Source organism: Gymnogyps californianus, chromosome 2 (assembly GCF_018139145.2).
Source record: "Gymnogyps californianus isolate 813 chromosome 2, ASM1813914v2, whole genome shotgun sequence".
Taxonomy (NCBI): Eukaryota; Metazoa; Chordata; class Aves; order Accipitriformes; family Cathartidae; genus Gymnogyps; species Gymnogyps californianus.
In genome coordinates this window covers 63,964,016-63,989,376 of record NC_059472.1, presented here as the reverse complement: position 1 = coordinate 63,989,376, position 25,361 = coordinate 63,964,016, and the positions used below count along the sequence as shown (strand labels likewise).

The 25,361-nt window shown below is 37.3% G+C and overlaps 1 protein-coding gene across 2 annotated transcripts in view; it reads right to left on the bottom strand.

Moving 5' to 3' along the window:
* The window catches only part of ZNF407 (zinc finger protein 407), a 328,922-nt gene that overhangs the window by 214,447 nt on the left and 89,114 nt on the right, over window positions 1-25,361 (bottom strand). For both annotated transcript variants that reach the window (XM_050892104.1, XM_050892105.1), the window contains one exon: window positions 5,365-5,439. In XM_050892104.1, the coding sequence (XP_050748061.1) occupies window positions 5,365-5,439 (75 nt within the window). The remainder of the gene's footprint in view (window positions 1-5,364; window positions 5,440-25,361) is intronic.

Sequence of the window (25,361 nt, the reverse complement as noted above, 5' to 3'; positions counted from 1 at the left end):
GTGAATTTTCAGCACATCATCTACTTCTAGCACCTGAGGAAGCTCAGGTAACCCTAATGGCTTCCTCATGTTCCTTGGGTCAGCCGCGGACAGAGGCAAGCACTCAGGCAGCAAGCAACTGTGGAGCCTGTACCTACACTCACACTCTGAAACAGTATAGCACCAGCCAAGAGCTGAACTCCACAGGAAAATACTGCTTTCAAAGGTCAAGTAAGCCTCCAAAATACTAAAAGCTTAACAGAGATCTTGGGTAAAACTTTAGCTCCTAACCAGTGCTAAAACGTTGAGTCCTTTCCACTCCCCTCCTCTCGTCACAAGCTTCCAACTAGTAAATACTTCAAGGAAAAGCTACATTTCCTTCCTTAGGGCTTTTCCAAAGAATGATTCCGTAACTCTCCAAGATCCTTTTTAAGCCAAATGCAGGAAACAATCAATTAAGTAAGTTTTCCATTCCCATCCAGTTAAACTAGTAATGTTAGGTTTCAGTTGAAAAGCTCAAAATTATTTGCAAGAAGCAGTAAAAGGTGATGACAAGGCACGATGGCCAGACCCAGCACATTACGCTCCAGTGGTTACAGGTAGCCTCTCCTCTGTGTTTCTGTATGTACTACCAACGCCTCTAACTGGAAACCTTTCTGTGAGACAGTCACTTACAGAACTCATTCTTTCAGAACATGTGTCAGTTATTACAAGATGATTGCATATATATATGTATGTATGACACATCACTCTGTGACTTTTGCCAGTTGTTTTCCCAAAATCTGCTGTAACATCAACTGGATCTTTTTGCTTTGAAGGTACAGGGTAATATAATCCAAACCAGGCATATCAAATAGTTACTATCAGAAATTTCTCTACTCAAAGAAACATGTTTCAAAAGAAGGATTAACAGTTCAATTAAATAGAACAGGGTTGGACTGAAGGACTTCATTCACTTCTAGTTTTACATTCAAAATGGAAATATCGGGACACTGCAATTTATTACAAAACCGTTTTCTAAAGAGCATACAGAACATCAAACCCCCATTCATTTTTCCTGGCTACTTTTCTTTCAGACCTCAACAATGCCTTCCAATGACATACCATGTGGTCTTGTATATTTTACAATATTTATACCACACGTTAATAGCATTTGATATTCCAAAATTCACATGGGCTTACACAAGCACATTGAATAACAGGCGCCTAGGAAATTCCTCTTTTTACTTCAAAGCAGTTGTGTAAAAAATACACAAATTTTAGAAGTACACTATCTTCCAATATTATTTGAAAAAGCATCTCAAATATATTTACACTGCTACTACATAGCAATAGGTATTTACTTATAGCTGTTGCTCTCAAGTTCAAATCGTTACACAGCTTTTCCAATCACTTAAGATCATTTGAAAATCATATGATCTTCATATGATGTTACTAGCACTGTAACATTGATCCCATTTTTAAAGCACACAAAAAAATGCCAGAACAACTTTACAAAAACCAAACATATTATTAGTGACCTTTATAGAAAATGGTTTGTAACACAGATTCCAGTTCAGCAAGTGTTTGTGCTCCAAGTAACTTTATATGTATGAATGATCCTATTTGACTCAATGGGATTACTCATATGCAAAAAGTTGTTTCAGAGGCAACTCATCATTTAAAATTCATAAGGAAGATGAGGTAATTAAACAACTGTCAGTAAAGGCCTTTCTGTGGTAAATCTATATTAAAAAAATAGTTTAAACAGATGTATCAGAATTCTAGTTAACAAAGTCTTACATACTATAAAATGCATATTGTACAATACTAATGGTGTCCTAAAAAAAAATCTAAACAATAGTTAAATGTATTTTTCATATGAAAATTTTCTAAATCCAGAGTTGTGCTTAATAGTGGCAAAATTCAGTCTCGCTGATGAATGACTTCATAATTTTGTTTTTATTTTCTTGCTCATATTTTTATGTGTGTGTATGCATATATCTTATAGCCAATAGTGAAACATCTCTGCTTGTTCTGTGTTCTGCCACAATTTACACTTAAGTAATATAACGATGTAACAGAAATTAGAACTTGGCACCATTAACACTACTGACGCATTCACCTTGTCCTCAACTACATTGTCTCCTAGACACAATAAAGGTGTAGCCAAAGATTTATCCTGCCAATAAGATATAGTTATAGGTCCCATGAAGATTACTGACACTGAAGTACCAAATATGTACTGGCCTTGGACTTAGCAGATAACATGCCAGTTTTGAGACACATTCAAGTTGACAATAAATCAGTATCACAGTTCCAATAACAGGAAAAAATACCTTAGAGAAATTTTTGTGTTAAAACATTCCACTTTTGAGTTAGCTATTAAATGGTAATGATCATAATGGACTAGGCAATAGGGGGTTTTGTGGCTGAAATGTGCAGACATTTTACTACAAGGTTATTTTTTTCAACTTCTGTGATTTTCAACTGCACAGTATTTTCCCCTTAAATCAATGTTATCTTCCAAAAAAAAAAAAAAAAACCCTCAAAACAAAACATGTTTTAGTAGCAATCTTATTATGAATTATACTTGTTTTCTATATCTGCACATGCAAACACTTCCACAGCCTCCATAACATCTCCCTTTTGTGCATACAAAAAAGCAACAGTTATGGGTTATGGAAAGCTAGAGAGAGCAAGGCACACTAGGTTCAGTACTGCTTACTAAATTGTAAATGTATTTTTTCTCTCCCTCTCAGAACTATCTCAATGTTTGTCATGAGAAATTCCTTTCTAAGAAGTTTGTTAGAAGGGCACCAATTTCTCAGGGTGTATGGGTTATAACTATTTTTTTCAAGCACCCTTTTGAACTTATTTCAATTTTCTGTTTTTGATGATAGTCATGCTGACAACTTTTTTTGGTCCATCAAATTCTGTAGTACAATTACATGAATTTACTTTTAATAAATTACCATCTTTGCATATATCAGTCAAACCATGAAGACTAAACACTTGCAAATAAAATGCATTATTAATTTAATTGTCACAGCCTATTTAGCTAGCTTCTATTAGTATTTGCTATAATATGCAATGTATCAGAGAGCAGAATCAAATTCAAAACATAAAGAATAAACTGATTATATTGTCCTAGAGAAATTAAAAAATAGCAAGCTTGCAAAATTATAATCAAGGCATTAATGTTTTAAATAGGTAAGAAAACTATGTAACTTAATTTATAATATTTTTATACCCAAAGTGATGGTTTAACATGCTGAAGAAGGATTTCGTTGGTTCCTAAACCCATTAAAAGGCATAAAACTCTCTCATAATAGGGAGGGAAAGGTGGAAAGGAAAGCAACCGTGGTTTGGTATTTACTGCACTAGATCACGTGGCTTAAACATCCACCATCACCAGTGAGAGAAAATTATATTGTTGTTGTAGCTCTGCACTACTATTTGATGCTGCTTTACATTAAGCTGAAGTGCCAGCTAAAAAGCTATTGTAGATAAGAAATATTCAAAAGATGGATGAAGAAATTTCAAAAGAAGAGAATACGAAGTCACTCAAATATCACTTGTTTATGCTGGCCTGGGGATAAAGCTGCAGCAGCCTGCGCTAGCAGATGGGGCAGGGAGGTTGCAGGCCTTAGCTGGGTTCTCTGCTCCTCGGGCAGCCGGGGCTGCAAGGGCTGTGAACCTGCCACCGCGCAGAGGGGCGGCAAGGGAGGGACCCCCCTCCCCCTCCTCCTCCTCCTCTTGCCACACTGGTGGGCCAGTCAGAAAGCCTTTGAGGAGTATGGGAAGAAATGGGGAAAACGGGAACAGCCAGAAGGGTTTCAGAAGAAACATGCAAACAAAAGCCAGCAACAACCGATTTAATATCCTGCTTGTTTAGGAATTCATTTCGAGATGATGATCGCTAAAAATATGCCTCTCAGGCTAAGATACTGTATTTGGAAATCTATTGTACGTATCCTTTATTGCGCACATATTCACTAGGGTAACGCAAGTTCTCTCTATGTTGTATTTATGATGATTATACAGTAAGTACCCCCTTGTAAAAGAACATATTGGTATTGAATGCTTCCAGTTATAAAATAAGCCACTAGAGCAAAACATTTTTTGTAATTGTTGCGCTATGACAAAAGATAACCAGCATAAACTTGAATATGATATCTGCTTTGATGCAACTGTAATTGTTTTTGATGCATCATTCTATATTTTAGACGAAATAGAGTATCTTGAAACTCTTTAAATAACCATGTGTTAGGGAAATTCTGGTTAAGCACTTTGTAGAGGAAACCTCATTAAAAATATAAGCACCACTTAAATAGGTGCTTAGTCAAACATAAGGCGTATATGGCGTGTTAATTTAAAACGCTACTCTTAGGTCACTCAGTGATTTAAGTGTGACGAACTTGTGAGGAAAGGGTCTAATAGACTACCATTTCCAGTGTCTTTAACAAGAAATGAACACGACCCAGAAAGAGTTTTGCAGTGTTCTCCTCCAGCTCCTAGCTATCATTTATTTTCCCCTTCTTTCATATCAAAACCAGAAAATACTCTTTATTTATGAAAGCCTACACCAGAAGAATGAGTTACAAGGCGGTAATACTTGAAACAGTATCAAGTATCCAGCTACGAACCCTGCAGGTAGGATACCTCCATCTACCCAGACTGAAAGAGAATATGCGATCTTTTGGCTATCCAAAAACCATCAAGTTTCTAGTTGCCCCAAAAAGTCAATGAAATAGCAATAGCTATGCTACAATGTGCCTAACAAATCTGAGGCAAAATCTGTTTATCCACAGACACAGTGCCATTCAGTTTGTAAAACACAGTCACATTTTAAACCACAGGAAAAATAACCTGCTCGCAAAAAAAGTTTGAAAATAAGTAACTGTATACAGGTTGAAAAAATAAATTCATTTTAAAAATAGTCAAAACATCAGGTCTCTGTTCCTGCCCAACACTGAGGAAACTTTCTTTTTGATTCCTCTGTGGCTTTGGCCTCAGTGACCAACATAAATCTTGGAAAGTCATTTTATAAACCTATGAGCATCAAGGTCTGCAAGAAAAAAAAAAAATTGATTTTGTACTTGGAGGAACAGTTACAACTATGGAAATTTTGAGAAAATAATATAATCTGTCAAAAAGCCACCCAAAAAGGTGCAAATCCTACACCTTTTACATAGAATTGCTTTCTACAGCTATTTTTCTATTGACACCAACAGACATATCATAAGCACCACACTGGCAGAGCACTTCAGTATGTTAGCTCCCTCTGTAGTTGGAGTTGAGCTAAAAGTCCAGGTGACTTCGTTTTCAGTAAGCTAAATATTCCAGTTAAGGTCTCCACATATTGTATAAGGTAAAATGAGAAAGAATTTTAAAGTAATTTACCTTTCTTTGGGTGTGCCAACTCCATGCTTGCCCAGTAAATGAGTATTCAAATGCTTCTTCATCACAAATGCCACCCTATCAAACAAACAGAAAACCCAGGAAAATTATTGTTTTTAATTAATACCTTTTGTTTGTTTGTTTGTTTGAAGTACAGTAGTTTTGTTTTGAGCATGCACTTGAGCATATTTTATTAAAGGTGGACTTTTAAAAACCCCTGCTAGACTATGATTTAAATTCTGGGAGTCCATTCTGTAACGACAGGTTTTCTTCAGATTGTAGTCACTTGGCTATTTTTCTTACGAATAAGTAATCACAACCACACATTGCTGGTCAAAGAATAGAAAACCTGTTTCTGCTTCCCTTTACAAATTAGAACATCTTATACAATATACTGATAATATAGTCTATTTTACCTAAATAACATTTTCTCATGTTATAAACTAATACAGTTTTAATTACACCTTTGAATTTATTTAAGCCTAATGGGCCCATCCTGCAACCCTTCCTCATACAAGTAGTTCCATTGTTTTTAATGAGTAACACAAAAATACAGCAAGATCAGATGCTTTAATCACTGCTTATGTCTAGTCAAACTTCATTGTATTAATTAAAGAGATATACATGGAAACAAACTAATAGCCTTAGTTATTTTATAGCCTTGTGAAAAAAAGGGATGGAAAAGGTGAAGCACATGTTCATAAATACACTTGGAGTAGGAATATTGTTCAAACTGGCAAGACATTGTTCAAGGCATCAACAGCAGCAACAAACCTGGCATTATGTTTCTACCAAACAAAATGCAGATAATTTACTTTAATTTTGGTGACATATGTAATGAAACAGATAGGAGCCTATCAAGTACCATTCTTATGCTGCTAAGACCATAACATCAACTTAATTATGTCACGTGACTCTCTCAAACAATTTAGATATCAGACTGAAGCTTCAAACTGAAATGGTTCTCTCGATAAGCAAAAATTTTACTGCTGCAACTTTCAGTGTGAAAAGGGCTTGCAAACATTTTTGTTAATTATGTATTACAGCTGTCCTTCATAAAGTTAATTACTAATAGCTGAAAGGCAATAGACTCTATTTGCATATGTACATGAAAGGCATGACATATGCAAAAATATGATTTTAATTAGCATTCCATGATATGAAGGGCTACAAATCAAACTGGCATGTTATAAGATTTTTAACATTAAACGCTGAATTCATCTGGACGTGTTTGCAGTAATGGACAATGGAGGGACTGTAAACCACTAGCACTATGGGGTATAAGAGCCACAAAAGCCAAGACACAGTACTTTTCCTTTACAAATATGTTAATGTAGCTTCTCCATGTCTGATCTACTTTGGGCACTTCCACATTATTACAGAGAATTGCTCTTGTGCATCCCTTAAGGTGTAAGAACATAATTCTGTCTTATTTAAATGATAGCAATTTCCTTATTTTTTTACAAAAAGACATTAAAAAAATATCTTAAATACTTTTCCCTACACAATTTATAAGTGTGGCATCATAATCATTACAACTGTGAATAATCTATCACACTGTTACCATCATTACTATGCAAGTGTCATCAGAATTATTGTACATAGGAAAAATAATTGTAACAAAATAAAAAAAATGTGTGCTAATAACAGCACAAGGCATTAAAAATGTACTGCCCTTGGTTTTCGGCGGAAATACTAACCATTTCTACACAGCCATGAAAGGTACCAAACAGATTTTAATTTAGTAATACTTGTATTTCCCGTTACAAACCTCCATTCTCCCCCTCCTCTAAAAGAAAAATAAAACCAAAGATATTACTGTGAAAGGGCAATGTGCAATCAAAGTTGTAAAGGCATTCTTTGCTATTTACATGGAATGTAAAGATCCCAACCAGCTACACCGTATTTCTAGGGAAGTTTTTTTTTTTTTCTTCTGAGCCTGTGTACTTGAAGCTTCCAAACAAAAGCTGAACACTTCTTATACTGCACAACTGCAGGGGGTGCAGACTGACATACCTTTGTGCAAAACCAAAGACAAAGGCCTTGTTAATAATGTGAAGCAATTAATCTCATATTAGCTGCCTCCTCTCTGTTGTATCTAGGTTCTGAGTAACCATTTTGCTGCTGTTACACAGCACAAATAAAATGAAGACTGACTCAGTAAGTGTCTCAGCGCCCACTAATATTTTAAGCTTTTAATGTAAGACTTGAAGACATAAGACTTGAGGAGTGCAGAATGCCTCCGTGCAAGCCTGCAGAGCTCAGCATAGCTCAGGAACAGCTCCTCACCTTACAGAATCAGGCCTCAAAAATAAAAGCAAAGTTGCTATTTTCATAAGAAACTGAGAACAAGATAAAAAAAATACTACCAACAAACAGAGGCAGCCCTAATTGAAAAAAAAGATTTTTTTTTTTTTTCCTTAGAATTGAGGCAAAGTCTAAACATCTTGGTTTGGATGCTGAGTTTGAGGACAACCTAAAAAAAAGGGGGGGGGGGGGGGGAGGGGGAGAAGAGACAAGTGTGGGAACTATTTGTTTATGTTTACTAAATACTGCAGGTGATTTTAAGAGAGAGGTAGTAGCAGTGTTTGCTGGCTTTACAAAACAAACACAAAAAGTGTTTTCAGTACATTCAGTAACTCCAGGTTTCTACCCAATTACTGCTTTAATAGTCAAAAAATATTAGTTTTATCTATGCTGTTTACCTCTGCTGAGGTAAATCAGTTATTCCTAAGATATTGCCAGAACTGAATAGATAGACATGACTTAGCCTTGGTCTTTTCAAATGAACCTTAAGGGAAGTCTGGCTGGCACCAGTAAGGACTCAAGAAGTGAATGCTTTCAACATATATTGCTCTAATACATCTTCAAATCAAAGGGAATCTTTCCATCAACAGCAGTAAGCACCAATTCAGGCTTCGTTGAATTTCTCATTTCTTATTTTTTAATTCTAGTGGAAATAGAAATGTTCAAATGCTAGATATTAACTGGTTTCAGAAACATATCAAAAGGGAGTAGGAAAAACCTGTAATTGCCATACTCTACTGTTTCCAATGCACGCAAACCAGGCCAGACTAGAGGCCTGGAATCAGTTTTACGAACTCTGATCTGGACATACTCATCCCCAACCCACATGAAGACAAGAAGTCACAGCCCAGCTGCTCCCCTGAGGGTCAGGTCTCGAAAGGCAGAAATGTCTAGCCTATACATCCAAGTCATGATCACTGGGAGTTCCCTCCACTCGTTAGGAAGACTGCTCCTAGAAGCCTCCTCCTGCAGTGGAAAAAGGTGAGTAGGTAGGATTTGGCTCGCTTGCAGTGGCATTCCGTTGGTTTAACTTTGTTAGTGATTTTCAACTACTCTGGCTCCAAACTAGCAACATCTTCCATCTTATACACTCTATGTTCAAACTTCAGGATAAATTAAAGACAAGTTGAAAAATGACACAGAGCTTTAGAATAGCATCCACGCTCCCTATGGACAATTTTTTGCATATAAACTATAAATAAAAATAACTTCCAATCAGAAATGTATGAGCACCTTTCCCAAAATAAGTTTGCAGAATATTCTGTTTTCAGTTTAGAAGAGCTGTGGCTTTATAGGAACGTGTCCACTCATATTCCATGGCAGTCTTCAAACAGTACTTAGACTCACTCTGAGAATGTCTGTAACTGATTTAGGAGCCCCTACAGACTTGTCTCCAGTTATAAAAGCATATTTTAATGCACAACAGAAACAAAGGGACTTCTAATTCCGGGAACAAAGAAACATATTGGACAATCTTTACTTCCTCTTTTTATTCTAGTGTAATACAAGTTCTTCAGCATGTACAATGTTTATCATCGTAGTACCCAAGGAATATGAATAATCTGTCATGTATTGTCTGTTCTCTCATTTTCTCTGCAGGGAGAGAATTATGTTCTGAAGTATCTTGTTTTGAGAGGGTAAAAGATTCTAGACTTTATTACGTTTTGAATCTAAATAGCTCTTTTCTTTTTAATACGTACATCACTGTGTTAGTGAAAAGCCAAGTTAAAAAAAACCACACGTACACGAACCAAAACAAGCATTCTGGACCATAAAGTCATGAAATCTATTCTTTCCTGAGTGTTTACCAAGTGCTCAGCCTTGGCCTAGTTCCAAGGAAGGAGCTACATCTTACACCCACCAGAAAGTCACTTGAAGCCATGTCAACAGACCAGCCATCTTATAACGGCTGAGGAGGACCAGCATGAGAATTTATTTTTGTGGGACTCTACAAACAAGGTATACAGCAGTTGAGGAGCAATTTTAAATCACTTCTCAGTGGATACATTGCTCTCTGCAACTGCTCTTGGAGAATTTATCTTACAGACAACAATGTTCAATGACAGCAGAAAAGTCCAGGAGAATAACAATTAATATCTACCCTTTATTCATATTCTCAATATCCTTTACATCTCCTTAAACTGTCCAGAACCTCTTTATACATGAATTTAACTCTGAGAATACAGGTAAGCTACTGCATGACATGTGCAGGCCCCGAGTACACAGGACGTTTTAAAAAGCTCCTTGAAAGCCTGTTTTTAAAACAAAACAAAACACAACACAACCCCCCAAAAAACCAAAAAACCCCACCCACAAACAAAACCAAAAAAAAAGCAGAAGAGACTGCTATTATTTTTAAATTATTGGTATTTAGTACTTGCTTTTATCACAGGTTTCAGGCACTCAGAAAGGATAGAATTGTTTACCATTTTGGATAAATCAGCTGGGAGATCTGACAGCTTCAAGGAATAATAAGAAAAAGGATGTCTTAAACTTTCATACACCATCACAGAATATGAGGAAATAATACATTATCCTGTCTGCATCAGCTTTTGTTTTCCATGATCTGTGCTTGAATTTCTGTCCTTGTATCTTCACCTGAGGCAAGAAACCAGAAAATCAAGGCAAGCTGCATGGATCATGCCAAGAAGGGGGACAGTACATTCGGGCAAGTAAATAACAACATGGACTCAATGGTTCTTGTTACCTGAATGAAATGCTCTTGTTCTTTACCATGTCTTGAAATACGCTGCAAACCCTAATTGTTTGCCGTTGAATGAGTGGTTCACATGGAGTCATGCCAACAGGGGTACCAATTAGTAAGAGAAAGAAATAGTGCAGTTTCTCAAGGTATATCATGACCCACATGTATTTCTGAATGTTCAATAAAACTTGTATATGTAATTACAGATTTGCATGTACTTTAGATTTGCACATGTTCTACACATAAAGATAGAACTTCATACATTCAAATCAGCACTTAGTCAAATAGTACATAAACAGTCTATATGAACTTAAAAAACTTTAAGATTTTAAAGTCTCAAAATTATACAAAAAGTTGCCACCCAAATTTCATCTCTCTGTCAGGGTTTTGTATTTAGCAGGTCAGCTTCAGGAACAAGAGCAGTGAGGAAAACACAGAACTGCCCAGAAAGCAATGGTTTTCTACGAACAAGTAATCTTTTTTTCCATGCATCAAAAGTCTAAATTCCTGGGAATTTCTTCAAGTCCATCATTCGTGGATGTTTGCTGATTCTGAAGGGTCCAGACTGGGGCGCTGATAACTCTCTTGCATGACTGCGCGCAAGGGACTCAATTTAAAAGAAAGTATCTGGCAGGGCAGAGTCTGGTGTGGAAGATATCCAGTAGTCTGAAAGGCTTCATGCCCTTTGTGACAAGATGTCAGGTTCAAGTAAATATCTGGCAGGGCGAAGTCTAGTGTGGAAAACATCCAAATATCTGAAAAACTTCATGCCCTCTGTGACAGGACGTCAAGTCCTAGAACCCTGCATAGGAAAGCTGGGGTTTTCTGCTGACTCATTTAGCAGCCAAATGAAGCAGGTCTTATTACTTTCAGCTAACAGTTATGGTTACTCTTCTTAAGTTAAAAAAAAAAAAAAATCAATAACATTTCAGAAGGTTAACAAGTCATGCATAATCACCCAGTCTGCGATGTTGAGAGTACTGTGACACTGCCTTATACTCCCTGCTGACCCCATGCGTTAAAGGATATGGATATTTTATGCTCCACCCTCACTAACACTTGTAATTAAACTGGAAAGTAAAATGCATACATTTGGCATATGTGGCTCCTTCCTCCTCATCTTCAAGTCTGAACAACTTGGCAGACTGGAAATTGCAAACTTTTTCTCTTGAAAAGAGAAACCGGAAGAGGTAAATGAGGACACCTTTGCCATCACTAAACAAGACAAGAACCAGAGTACCACGGCAAGAATATCATGGTAATTCATGGAACCTAAAGACTAACATAAGTTTTAAATTTCTGAGAATTGTTAGCCTTTCTGCCTTAAGTTTGAAGGTTTTTTGTTTGGGTTTTGGTTTTTGGGTTTGTTTTTTTTTTTTTGTTACAATTTTCCATGCAACAATCAGGTATGTTTCTTAATTATTTATTAACTTTTCAACTTTTCCATGGAGATGTTTTGTTGCTGAAGTTCAAAACCCAACATTTTCAAAAATGAATTTTAGGTCAATATGAAATAATCAGTGCAACAGACTACAACCTTCTCTTCTAAAAGTACCTCATCTCTTTTTTACTGTTACTTGTAACAAGCTAGCAATGAAGCCAAGGTGCCCAACAAAAGAAAATGGAGAAGACAACAACTTATATTAGTGGAACACCTGTATGCAGCTTGCACCCAACGTAGACTTGAGCATCACAGCAGCTACTGTTCCTGACTTGCTTTGAACAGGATGACAGACAACAGAATTGTCAATGTGCTGTTCAATGACCTGCATCAATCTCAAGAATAATTTACTGCTATATCAGATAGATCATTATGGATGAGTCGCACACTATCAATCAATCGACTGTGTTGTTCCTGCATATTCCTGCATCTATCAACCACAAGAGAGAGACATCCCTCAACATATTCTTGTTGCTTTCTGCCACCAATCTGCATCCCTCAAGATGTGAAAGAATTATTAGCCACATGGCTATAAAGTAGTAGCAATAGGCACAATTATCTCCTCTTAGATATTCTGGCAGAAGAGACCTGGGTACAAAGGAAGAGCAAACTAAATAAAACAGAAAACATCCTCTACTGTTCCACTCAAGCTGTCTTGGAGACATCTTGCCATCCAAAGTTGCCAAGTCCTCTCACCATCCCTCTTTTAAAAGATGTATGTTATAATGTAAACCATCCAGGACAGAAATCTAGTCTGTCATTGCAAGGGCTGTGGCAAAAGAGGAATACACTGGCAGTATTCACATTATTTCCTCCCCCATGAGGGAACTCACTTATTTGTTATTGTGTACCTCATCTGAAGTTACTTATTTTGTAACTGAAATCAGAAAGGTTTCCTATAAGTTAGCTCTAAGTCTATTCTGAATTTTATTGGTTTGAGGGTTTTGTGGTGGTGTTGGGTTTTTTTAATACAAAAAGTACCCTTCAATAGCAGATGCAAGAACAAGCCAAGTCCAGACAGTGATAACTGTTATTAACATAAAGGTGAGATGAAACTTAAGAGTGCAACTGGGAACTTTTAGATTTGGAGATACAATAAAAAGACGCTCACATGGCATACAGTGAATATGGTACAGTTTACGTGCGCTGACAACAAGTTTCCAGAGACCACACACTTTGCCTCCTTGAAGGAGGGAGAAAGCCATTGCACTCTTTAGGGCATAACTCTCTGCTGAAAAATGGGACTTAGTTACTTCAAAAGAATCTTACTGTGTGGCTCAAAGCGTATAGGCTGGATGGCACAATTAAACACTAGTGCATGGACAAATATTTCAGTAAATGATGCAGCATGGTATTACACGTGTCTGCTGTTTCAAGCCATAACAGCATGTAAACCAAGGGAAAAAACTAGTCAGCTTAAAGCAGAGGATTTCTCTGAAAACAAGAAGTGGATCTTTCCTTATGGTACCCTATGACATCTTAAATGAACAATGGAGAGTTTCAAGTGGTGGCATTCCCTCACCACCCCCACCCTCCAAACATCAGGAATTAGGAAGGCTCTAAAATTCACAGCAAAATATCATTTATGAATAGACTAAAAATTAATGACCAGTGAAACAGGTCAGACCAAAAAAACAAACAAAATGCAATCAATTTAGGAAATGCATACCTTTTAATTGTCCCCAAACACCTATGCTTAGAAATGAAACTGAAGTTGTTCATGCACCATTACTAAAAATAACAATCTACTTCAACAATATGCTGCTGGGTATTCTTCTCAAACAAAATGTAATAAAATATTTTATTTTTGTTTTAAACCTGATTTTTCCTACTGAACGTGAATTGATCTACTGTCCATCAAAATATCCACAATTCTCTCATGGAGAAAAAAAAAAAACAAAACATTGGCTAGTAAAAAATGAAATAAATAGGAGATTGTTTATTATACAGTATATTGCTAAACTGATAACTGTAAGTAAACAAATGGCTCTCTACTTATTTTGTTTGCTTAATGAGCAGACTAAATATAGCTGAACAGTGGCAAAAACTTTGAAGTCAGAAGGTGTTCATTCTGTCAGGAAATCACTTTACAAATATATGAGAAAATTAGTACCGCTACAAGAAATGTTTGTTTCAATATTCAGAGGAGTTAATGAATGTTAAGTGATAATGGTAGACAGCAGCAGTATGTAATTACATTTCTAAACACACCTTACCAAATCACTTCTAAGCTAAAAGAATCACATGTTCTATTAATTTTCATTGGTTATCAAACATCTGTAACTGTCACCTCTAACAGGTGTTTGGTAATCTAACAGCTGCACAAAGTACTAAAAAAAAAAAAAAAAGACAAAAAAAAAAAGACAGAATCACAATGTGTTTTCTGTAGCACCGCTATCAACCTCTCAGTCTACCACAATGCAGAACCTCTTTGCCTAAATTCTGAACTGCAACCTCAGGCTCAGTGTTGGGAGTGCCTTGCATCTAAGAGAGATTACCGTCAACATCCAGAAACATGACGCCACCAGAGAACATACTTGTTACGCTAAATGAGGCTGCAGGAATCCTTTAAACATAAATGAAGGTTTACAGCTATAAGCATTGTGATCCAAAAGAGCACCTACCAGCCTTGCCATCGAGAAATTATGTCGTCTGTTTTCTCACAATACGTATATCCAACATGCCCATAATTCTGCTCCCTCCCTTTTCCATTCCCTCCCTTTCTTCAGACATTGGTCTGTCTCCCTAATTGTGATCCAGTCCATCTCCTAGCATGCTCAGGACTTCAGATATAGAATTTGATGTCATAGGCATCAGTTCCATATATCATCATCTTGCATCTGGAAAGAGACAGCAGGATGAACAGACTAATGTTTGAAGTGGGAAGTTCTTCAAAGTAGATTCAGCCTTTTGGGAAAGTCAGGTGAACCACATCTCTAAGCACCCTGAGAGGAGTTTTGAAATATCTGACTTTCTACAGACAGTTTGTACAGAGCTTGCTAGCAATTCTAAGGAGCAAAGTGTATGTATATTGAAAGTGCAAGAAACAGCCTGTTAGACTATCTCAAAATAAGGACGTTTCAATGAGTTTCTACTTAAAAGTAGAATGGATAGAACCAAACAAATATACTTTATTTTAATCTTTTGTTCTTCCTGAACAAAAAGTCACTTTTGATGTTGTAGCTTCTTCCTAACTGCTCAGAAATTGCACTGCAGACTGCGTTACCAGGTTTATGCAGAGCTTCTACCAGAAGAGCTATCTTGAGAGTGAAAGCCTCGTCATCAAAAGAATCTACTCTTGCCTGTCTTTAAAGGAAATCAAAACAAATCTAAAGATAGTTGACTGTGGGCTAGAAAATATATAGGGCCTGCAGTAGCAGTGCCACCACATATAACTCAGTCAATTCAGCAGCTACAGTGCCTGTGGTGTTTTGCAAAGTTGCAAGGTATGAAGAAAGAAATGAGATGAATAAATTGGTCACTATCTGATGACTGAACTGCTCAGAAGTCATACACAATCAGAAGGCATACACATTTTTTTATTGACAATTTACCCACAATTTGAAAGTGCTGCTGGTGATAGATGGTGGCTGGAGCTAAGACTCTGCAGTCTGCTTGATCTGTGAGAGTAGTGAGAATCTTGCCCTAGGTCTTTGCTTGACATAGCAAAGCAAGTGCTGGTTGATTTGTTTATTCCTGAGACTTAAATTCAGCTGTAAAACATATCCTTTTTGCCTTACATCCAGGCACTCCACAAGACTGTTTGACTTCAGGTAGAAAGCAAAACACTGCAGAATATCTGTTTGCCAAAGTAGCTGTAACTGCATAAAAATAGTAAAACTATGACAGCAGGACCTAATCTGTAACCATCAGAAGTACCATCCACATGGATGAACCCTTAACAACAGTCTGGTCAAATCAGAACAGACTGGTTCCAGCCAAGGAAAAAAACAAGGTAATCCTTTGGATCAGATTGGTTTCAGTCCACAAAAATGCATCTGGTACTTGTATACACATAAATATGTTTGCAGCACAGGGAAAAAAAGAGGACACCCATGTTGGTTCTGGCTTTCCTTGTCCAAGGGCTCTCAAGCCTGGCCATTGCTACCTAAGAGATTAAGAACCACCAAACACTGTGGCATCAGACCAACCATACTGTATGCCTAACACTTGGCTAGTATGTTTGTTTAATGTTTGATTTTTCATTGTTAAAAGACGTCTTCACTAGTAGTTGAGCATAAATAGAAGCTCAGAGTTTTCAATCTCAAGTAGCGTTTCAATCTCTCCACATATTCCCATCACAGCCATCCCCAACTCTCCCCAAAAGTCGAGAGTTGCAACAACTTCCTCCTCCTACCACTGAAATAGGAGGAGGCTGGCTGAAGAAAGTAACAGGGACTGTTAGAGGAAACCATGATATGCAGACCAGAAAGACTCTTATGCACTCCAGAAGTACTACAGACCTACAAAACTCTCTCAAATTATGGCACTGAACGTAGAGTGTGCAGATGATATTAAGAGCAGCATGGAAGTCTATTCAAATGAGAATTCCAGGTGGTAACAGTGGCATTACTCCACTTGTCCCATGAGCAAACGGTAACACCTCTCATCACTTCAGCCACAGGCTTAGCAGGAGAATTACTAGTCACTAAAGCTCCCAAGTGCAAAGTCTGGTGTTTCTTAGGTTTGCCTTCGATGTCCAGCAGGACTCACTTCAGACACAGAAGTCCAAAGCCAGGACTGCAGGGATTAATAGAGTACTCACCTGAGATATAATTGTTATTGAAGCAATAAAGACAACAAAAAACCCCACTGAATTTAGAAGGATGTTTTGCACAAAAAAAAGCCATTCTTGCAGTCCAGTATGGACGTTGCATGCACTAGGTATGAAGACTGTTATCAGTCTGGGAAAACCAAAGGAATATAGATCAGACAAATCAGTACAGTCATAAAGATGATATCTGTGACACAGCAGAAGATGTTCTCTGGCAAAGAATATTCCAATCCCAGCCAGCAGTTGAGATTAACTCTGACCACTTCTGGCCACAAATAAAGCATGAGAGAGATGGGAACCACACAGGTGCCCAATGGAATTAAGAAAAAAAATCTTTGATCTCAAAGGCCTAGATATACTTACATACACATATTGAGTGTACACATGAATAAACAAGTGAAGGAGAAATCAATTTTGTTGCAAACAAAAGCTTATGGCACATTATCTAAAAAAGAAAGGAGAATTGATAAATTACCCAAAAAGATGCAATAAAAGGAATTCAGCTTTTTCTAAGCTTGCCAACCAAGTTTCTGAGGTACGTTACTAACAGCATAAATTACAGAACTTCATTTTTTATATACAACATGACAACCTGGTCCTATAAAGAGACATAAACCACATCTCTAAAAGAAAAATTATTTTCAGTCTCAATGTCTTTCTGAAATGAAGCTTCAGTTAAAGGGTTTTTCCTTTTCTAATCCTTGCTGTCATTGCAACCACACCCCCGTAAAGCCTTATCTCAAGTGCTAGCATGCAACGATGGGATCCCACAGGTCCACTTTCGGTAGGAGGGGAACCTGACAGCAAAGGCGACACAGGTACCAACACGTGCGGTGGTACTCCATTTTATTCAGTAGTGCATCATATTTTGATTTTCATGAATGTATTCCTGCTAGAGCACTGAAATTTAATAAACATGTTCACAACTGAGGCACGTGTACACAAAAACAGAGTCCAAATGACCACCTGAAAACAGAGTATTTCCCGGAGGTCGCTCGCAGCTATGGAACAGAGCATGTAACCAGTGACAGGCAACTCTCTGCTTAGCTTTGTAATACGATGCAAGTAAAACGCCTCTCACTTTGGAGCAAACGCAGCTCCCCCCTGTTTGACCCATGAGACCCAGAGGCCACAGGGCTCACTGCATTCTAGGCATCAGAAGGGCTGAGTCAGCCTGGGATGGTTTTCAGCCAAGAAAGGCCTCAAATTTTAGGCAGTTTAAATTATGCTCTGCAAAGGTTAAATACATAGAAAATGCTTTCTCATTTGTTATAAACAGAAATTCTCAGATTAGCAGAACACCCAAAACCATTATTTATGACATGAAATATCTGTACCTGGACAGACATGGAGACAGAAATAGTCTGATCAGCGTGCAACTTTTATAGTACTGAATGGTAGGCAATGTTATGTGCAACAAATAGCCGAATGAATGGATGGAATTGATTTTATAAAGAGTTACAAACAAAATAGTCCAAAATATTAACCAATAAACACATGCCTGGGTGGAAACGTCCTATTATAAAATTACTGTAAAGATCCTCAAACTGTTCAGGGGAGAAAAAAGTCCAATTTTCCACATAACCTGAGAGCACAGAGTTTTCTGATAATAAGATCCAAGGAACCTGTAAACCCAAGGCTCTAATTTTCTTATGGCGACTGTGTAATATTTTGCAAAGTAAAATTGACTGAGATGGAAGCTATTTTGCATGGTACAGTGGCGATGGCTAACAAATGAGAGTTTTGTGGGCTGAATGTTAGTCCCCTGCCTCATCTGCCACCCCTAATGACAGCAGCCACCTGCTGTTTTATTGTCACAGCTGGAGCCGGTTCACACTCCTTGGTGCTGAGCTCTGCCCATGAGCGCCAAGCTCTCGCCTCGCCTCATTACTTTGATGAACTTTTTATGGTCAGCACCCATGAAGACCTCATCTAGGACTATACAACCTAGATCGGCTTCAGGGAGTGCTTCCAGCTAGCATGAGGTGATAATACACAGTGACACCACGGCTGCTACTGCCTGTCACTTAGTCAAGTCACTCTACTATACTTCTAGCTCTACAGGGCCCTCAACAGGTAAAATGCCATGAAATTCTCCTATATAATAAAGTTCACTCTCTCTTTTTCACATTGCAATATAGAGATCATATCCTACTAGCAAAATTTAGCTTTTCAAAGATAGATATTAAAATAAAAAAATGTATCATGCTGTTTACTACATATAACTACAGACAAGAAATTTCTACGTTCCCTAGACATAAACCTGCTGCCTTCCTAAAAAAAAAAAACCAAACCACAAAAAAAACCCGCAAACAACTGGCATTAAAGAAAGCAATCATGAAAACCATATTACAGCTTGATTAACACCACCAAATAGGAAAAAAAATAATTACAAGCATTTTACAAAAGAAGGACCATTTTAACTTAAAGAACAGAAAGCACAGAAACAAAAATCAAGCCAATCAAATCAAATTATTACCCAAATGAATCCACAGTGGAGAACGATATATGCTACTTCCCCCCCAAAAAAACCCCACAGTTATACATTTATTAGATATGATAATATATCAAATCAAGATAACAACGAAGCAAAGCCTTTTACATCTTTTTACTTAATCAGAGCAGTCTGTTAATATTTTCTGCTAATTTAAAAGCAAATATAATCATCCTTTCCTTTTCAAAATTTTTTTCGTACTAACAAACACTCCAAGTCTCCTGAGCCTGTATACAATTTTAAACTTAATCAGAAATTTTTTTTATTGATGCATTTAGAGCAGACTGTTTTATGCTTGATCACTGAAATTTAACCCCAGGTTTACTTTCAGCAGTAGAATAATCTTTTTGGTGTCAACAGAGCTTTACATTTGCCCATATTTACATATATCATTAAGATTAATATGTGTGCTATTAATAATAATTCCATTAACATTCTGAAATCATCAAATAACATTTTGACTTTTGAATGGCTGTAGGCTATTATAAGCCTAAAAACCAGAACGTTTTCAGTATTCATTGTGTAGCAATCCAGCTGATCAGTTTTGACAAATTCATGCAATGTTATAAGCCATTAAACTTCATTTAGTTTCATTTAAAAATTCCACCTAAAAATAAAAAGCAACTGTCTTTTTTGTACAGACAGTACAATTTCCAGTAAATATCAGCTCCCAGAATCCTCCAAAAAGAATCTACGGGTTTTTTATTTTATTTAAAAGTTTTTAAATTTATCATAAATAGAGTTTTTGAAATAATATTTTTGAGACCACTGACCTAGCAAGAGTTGAACATCTCTAATGTCGTATGGTGCAATTTAGCTCCTCTTGAAGAGGGACAGTGCTGCAGATACCCTGTGCTTCACATAAGACCCCTACGGCAGGTGGAACCTTAAAAATGTTGCTGAGCACAGACATTATCCTACATTTCTGAGAATTTACTTACGCAAGCCCTTCTTTATTAGTGCTTTTTAAGTGTGACCTAAACTGCAGTTGAAGAGCCAGAAAAAAGTAATGATTCAACAAAGGTTTCCATTCTGCTAAAAGCCGAGCACCTCCCATACGGTCCTGAAAAGTATTCAAGAGAACTGGAGGACACACAGAACCTCGCATAACTAGGGCCTAAAATGTATGAACAATCCCATTAAATATAAACGACACCAATTTCTCTACCAATACAATTTCAACAAGTGCTTGTCTTCTGCACACGAGTGTAACGAGAACTTCTTGTGAAGCACAGTGACATATTGATCACATCCTTTGAAGAGTCCAACAACAGAAAAGTGCTTTTAGAAGAAAAAGGAATTCCCTTCTTTTGACTAGATGACGTATCTGTCAAATGCATAATTTGTAGGACTCATTTCATACCCTTAACAATAAAGTATCAAAGATGCAGCTTGACCAGTGCACGGTCAGACATTATGAAATGGACAAACTGCCTCAGTGGAAAAATCAATGGTTTCAATAGAACAATCTCATAATCGTGCTGGTAATTATGTCTGAAAGACTTTTTCCCCTTTTTTTTTTTTTTAACAGTAGTGCATCAGCTGTCATATGCCTATTGCATGCTTCGTGATATGACACACTTAATCCATCTAAAAAGTTTCTCTTATCAATCTCTAATTCATAACAAAACTCTAAAGCCACAGTTAGCTAGGTATTTATGTTCCCGTTATAAAGGAATTTACTAAAGGATATATGGCTATCCAGACTAGCTATATTTGCTTACTGCCTTACAAGAAGTAGCCTGCATACATGTATAAATATTTGGAAATATTTTTCCTTTGCAACACTGTATTGCCTTGGCATTATGACTGTGTTTTAGAGTTGTATTCTAAAATATAACTTCAATTTACCCAGCGCTTACAGTTCACTGGTCTGTAATTCTTAATATCCCTCTATTTTCCACCGATTTTAATTTTAGTCACTATTATTTAAAGTTCATTTTCCATGCCCTTTCAATTGTGATTTTTTTCCAGTGTGACAACAAACATCCGTGCCATTTCTGATGGTGACTTTTATTGGAGTTAGAAAAAACAAACTTTTAAAAGAGAAGCTATCAGAAAATCATCAGACAGTAACAACTTGTGGTCAGTATCAAGATGAGCTGCATGTGAACAGACAGTCTGGAGGTGACAGGATTTGTATCCAGTTACTAATCCCCTGAGCCATTCAGCCCCCTGAACAATAAATTTCTAGAAGCTGATCCCTTAACCCATCACCAGCTGGTCATGCTACTGCATTCCAACAGTAATGACAAAAAGGGAAACACCTTACATTTTCTATTTAAATCTCCATGATACAGAATAGTCATGTTGGCAAGTCCCCAGACCTCTTTTCTCATCTACTACACAGAAGTTTTGAAAATGGATCCTATGAAAATAGGAATAGGCATATGAAATTATTTGGCTTAACGTAAATATTCTGTCTTCTGTACTTAGTCCAAGCACACAAAGAAGCTTTCAATGTACATATTTTTCCTTGTACTGAACAGAAATACATGTTGATCTTAAAAAATGGCTAAACTTCTATGCCTGCTGTTAAAGATATTCATACGAAGGATATCGGAGACATTACTGAGGAATTGTTCGCCCTTTAAAAAAATATTATCTCTGTAATGCTGCCAGTGCCACGTTGGGCAATTAGCCAATTAAGTGTGAATAAGATCTGCCAAGAAGCTATTTTATTTTTGCCTCGGAATATTTGTGTATCTGTGAGCTGGTGTGTGTTTGTGTTCACGCATCGGTGGAATCTGGTTGTTCATGCCAGGTTTTCTTATCACACTTTTCTGCCTCTTTGAACTTGCACATTCCTGCAATACAAAATGGACATGTGTCTGCTGATAATGTCAATATACTTACGTTCACAAGGAGAGATATTGTGTAACTAGATCTAAAGTAGCCTTTTTTGTGTTCATTACCTGACCCTGTCTGCTTACACAATACTAGAAGAGCCATTCACAGGAAGAACTCCAATACCGCAAGCTCCTCTAGGAGATGTTAAAAGACAACAGACGTGGAAGAAATTAGCATCCAATTACAATATCCCTGGCTAAATACTCTCCTACAAACCCCATTTTTACATGTTATCTGAAAGAAATTCTCACTTCTCATAGCAGACTAGGTTCAACGGGGTGCTGAGAGCATCCTGTTATCTCTTTAATTTAGATTTCATTATGCTTTAGACTCCTGTACATCCATGTAGGAAATTCCACTTGGAAATATGAGTAGGTACAAAACACATCTAATGCACTCTGACTAGGGGCTACTGCCTAGAAAGCCTGAAGACAAAACCAGATTTCTGTCTCCTTGTCCAGAGTAAAAAATTCTGGTTTGTTTGGTTTTTGGCGGGTTTTTTTGTGGGTTTTTTTTTTTGGGGGGGGGGGGGGGGGGGGGGGGGGGGGGGGGGCAGACCCACAACTGCAAGCTTTTATCTTAATTCAATAGCAAAAGTACAATCATTCCAAATAAGGATTCTTCAACAGCTTTGATATCATCATTCAAAATTAAAACCAATGCAAAAAAGATATACACAATTTACAAATCAAAACTGAACAGTGCCAAGTACAAACAGAAGTATGAAAAACCCCTTTCATAACATTTCAGAATACAGATATTACCTGGCATTGAACCTACCTTCGTGAATACCTATTAGAGAACTTCACAAATCTTAACAGTACTGACAACTCATTCAGAATTTGCCATCACTTACGCTAAAAAGACATTCTACTTTTCAAGAAATGTGTTTAAACAGCCCTGATGAAAATCAGTATGTTTTGTACAACTGTAAGTACATTTAAGGCTAGTGATAGTAATTACCTAATATTCCTGCCTGTAATCAGGGGTTACGGAAGAAGGTTAGGTACAAGTTAGTAAATATGGCACTGATAATGAACTTCAAACTCATAGCTATTAAGTCTCTTTTATCACGGCATAACATAAATGAAGTACGTGAGTGACAAACGTTCTTACGCAGGGATTCACAGCCAAGACTGCCATTTTTCCTAATAAATCACACCAGTCTGGAGCAGAGGAATGCTGTGCCTAGCTACAGCACCAGTTAACCCCTAGATTTGTCAGAACATGCAACAATTGCTGTGCCTAAGCGTGAAGCTGGTACAATAATACCCCATTACACACTGAAGATCCAGTTCCTGCCTGCTAACTGTGTTTGTCATGTCCCCAGCAGCTGTGCCGGAGAGGAACTTGCCTGCAGGAGGGCCAACATTACCGCTCAAGAACTCGACCTGAAAAGAGTTGTTTTACTAAATGCTATCAACTTCTCGATGGATCCCCTCAGCCAGAGATGTTTAGAAATGGGATGCATCACCATCTCACTCTTCCCTCTTTTGGGACACAACTCTGAGCAGAGGAGGGACCAACACCACCTACACATCTTTGCCCTTGCTCTTCATACAGTCTGTGCCAAAGGGGAAGAAGGGCTAGCACACATTCATTGACAGAAGTGAACAAGCAAATTCTTTCAAGTATTTTTTCAGGTTAAAATGGAATTCTCTTTTTCAGCATTCGTCTTATTTTTGCTATGTATATCTGTAGCTCTTACATTCGTGGTTGCCAAAGAATTCTGCCTTTTCTTATCACTTTGGTAAGCAGGAACACAGCATTTCTTCTTAGCTTTTTGTAGCTGCATCACTAAAAATAGGATTATAAAACATTCAGAAAGGATGTATTTCATTCCAGCAACAAGTTGAATCAAATGGAAAACACTCAAAAGATTTTAGAAGATTTGATATTTTTGTTTCCAATGTATCTCTAAATTAATGTAAACCTACTTCTTCGGAAAAAGAGAGCAAACAAGTGTTGGTTTCACTATAGTACATATGATCTAGATACCAAGGTCTAATCATATTTATCACCATCTAGCATTTGGCTTGTATATGATGTCCACAGGCACTTGTAGTGATAGCTGTCAAACTGCATTCTATTTCTGGCATAAATGAGCATAACAACAAGGACAAGAAATGGAGTGCAGTATAGAGTAACAACACAGCCTGGAATTTAGCCCATAGTAAAGAAACAGTCAAATTCATTAGCCACCTCAATGATGGACGTTCATGCTTACAGTGGCAGAATATTTCAGAAGTCACCCAGCTTCATGGGGCTTGTTTCCACTAAAGGTGCTAAAAATTGTTTTAGAAATACAGTATCCTTCTCCCTTCCTTCCTCTTTCACCATATCAGAGATCAGAAAAAAATCTTAGTCAAGCCATGTATGTTCCTGGGAAGGAGATCTGAAAGGACATGACCCACCCTTCTCAGATTTCAACTGCTTGTTACAGTGCTACTTAAACATAAGCATATTTCAAGTATTCTGTATAAAAAAGCCCCATCTTACTCTCTTTGAAGAAAAAAAGGAATAGAAATTGGGGGGGGGGGGAGGGAGGGGAGGGGGGGAGAGAAAAACAAATAACCAGTGACTAAGTTCCTAGTTCTTTTCCAAAGTCTTGTCTATATTCCACACTTTCAATATTCCAATTTAATTTGGCAGTAACCTTTTTTCCTCCTTGGTCTGCTCATGGTCACTTTTCTATTACTGCCTTTTTTACTTCTCCCTTGAACTGGAGATATTCCATATCTGTATACATCAAAAGATTTTGCAAGTCTGCATCCATCTCTCAGTCTTATTTAGAGGGAAGCCATGATTCTCAGATGCAAAGATGATTTTCTAGTCAACCCTTACAAATGCTATCAGTGACAAAGATGAGGTAGTTTTAGTGGCTGGGGAAAAACAAACCAACCAACCAACCCCGTAGCACAGGAAGAAGAGAATATTGCTTGGCCATGCATTGCATTACAAGAAAGTAGTGATGTGGAAAGCAGTCAGTAGCATCACCTACAACAGTCTATGGTCCACTGGCACATGATTAAGTCAAAGTCCTTCCATTTAAACTGGAGGTTCATCTCTCCTCGACAGGCGTGTGCGTCATTCAGAAATCAGAAACGACTTGAGTTATTGACAGTGCAGAGAAAGTCTCCTATCCTTTACGACATTTCTGAAGAATAGAGGCCACAATTAGAAAACACTAAGTACTAAGATTCACCTCTCTTCCTCAGTTCACACTTTCCTTAATTTTTTTTTAATAGATTATTAAATTGATCTGGTACCCAAATTCAGTTTTATCTGTCTGATGAGTAGTCACACCAAAGCCACACAGACATACATGAAGAACACCTGCTAAGGCTTCAGAGACAATCTGATACAGAACAGTACAGTTGTTCAACAGGAAACTGAAAAATGGAAAATAGTAATCCTAAAAATCAGTGGA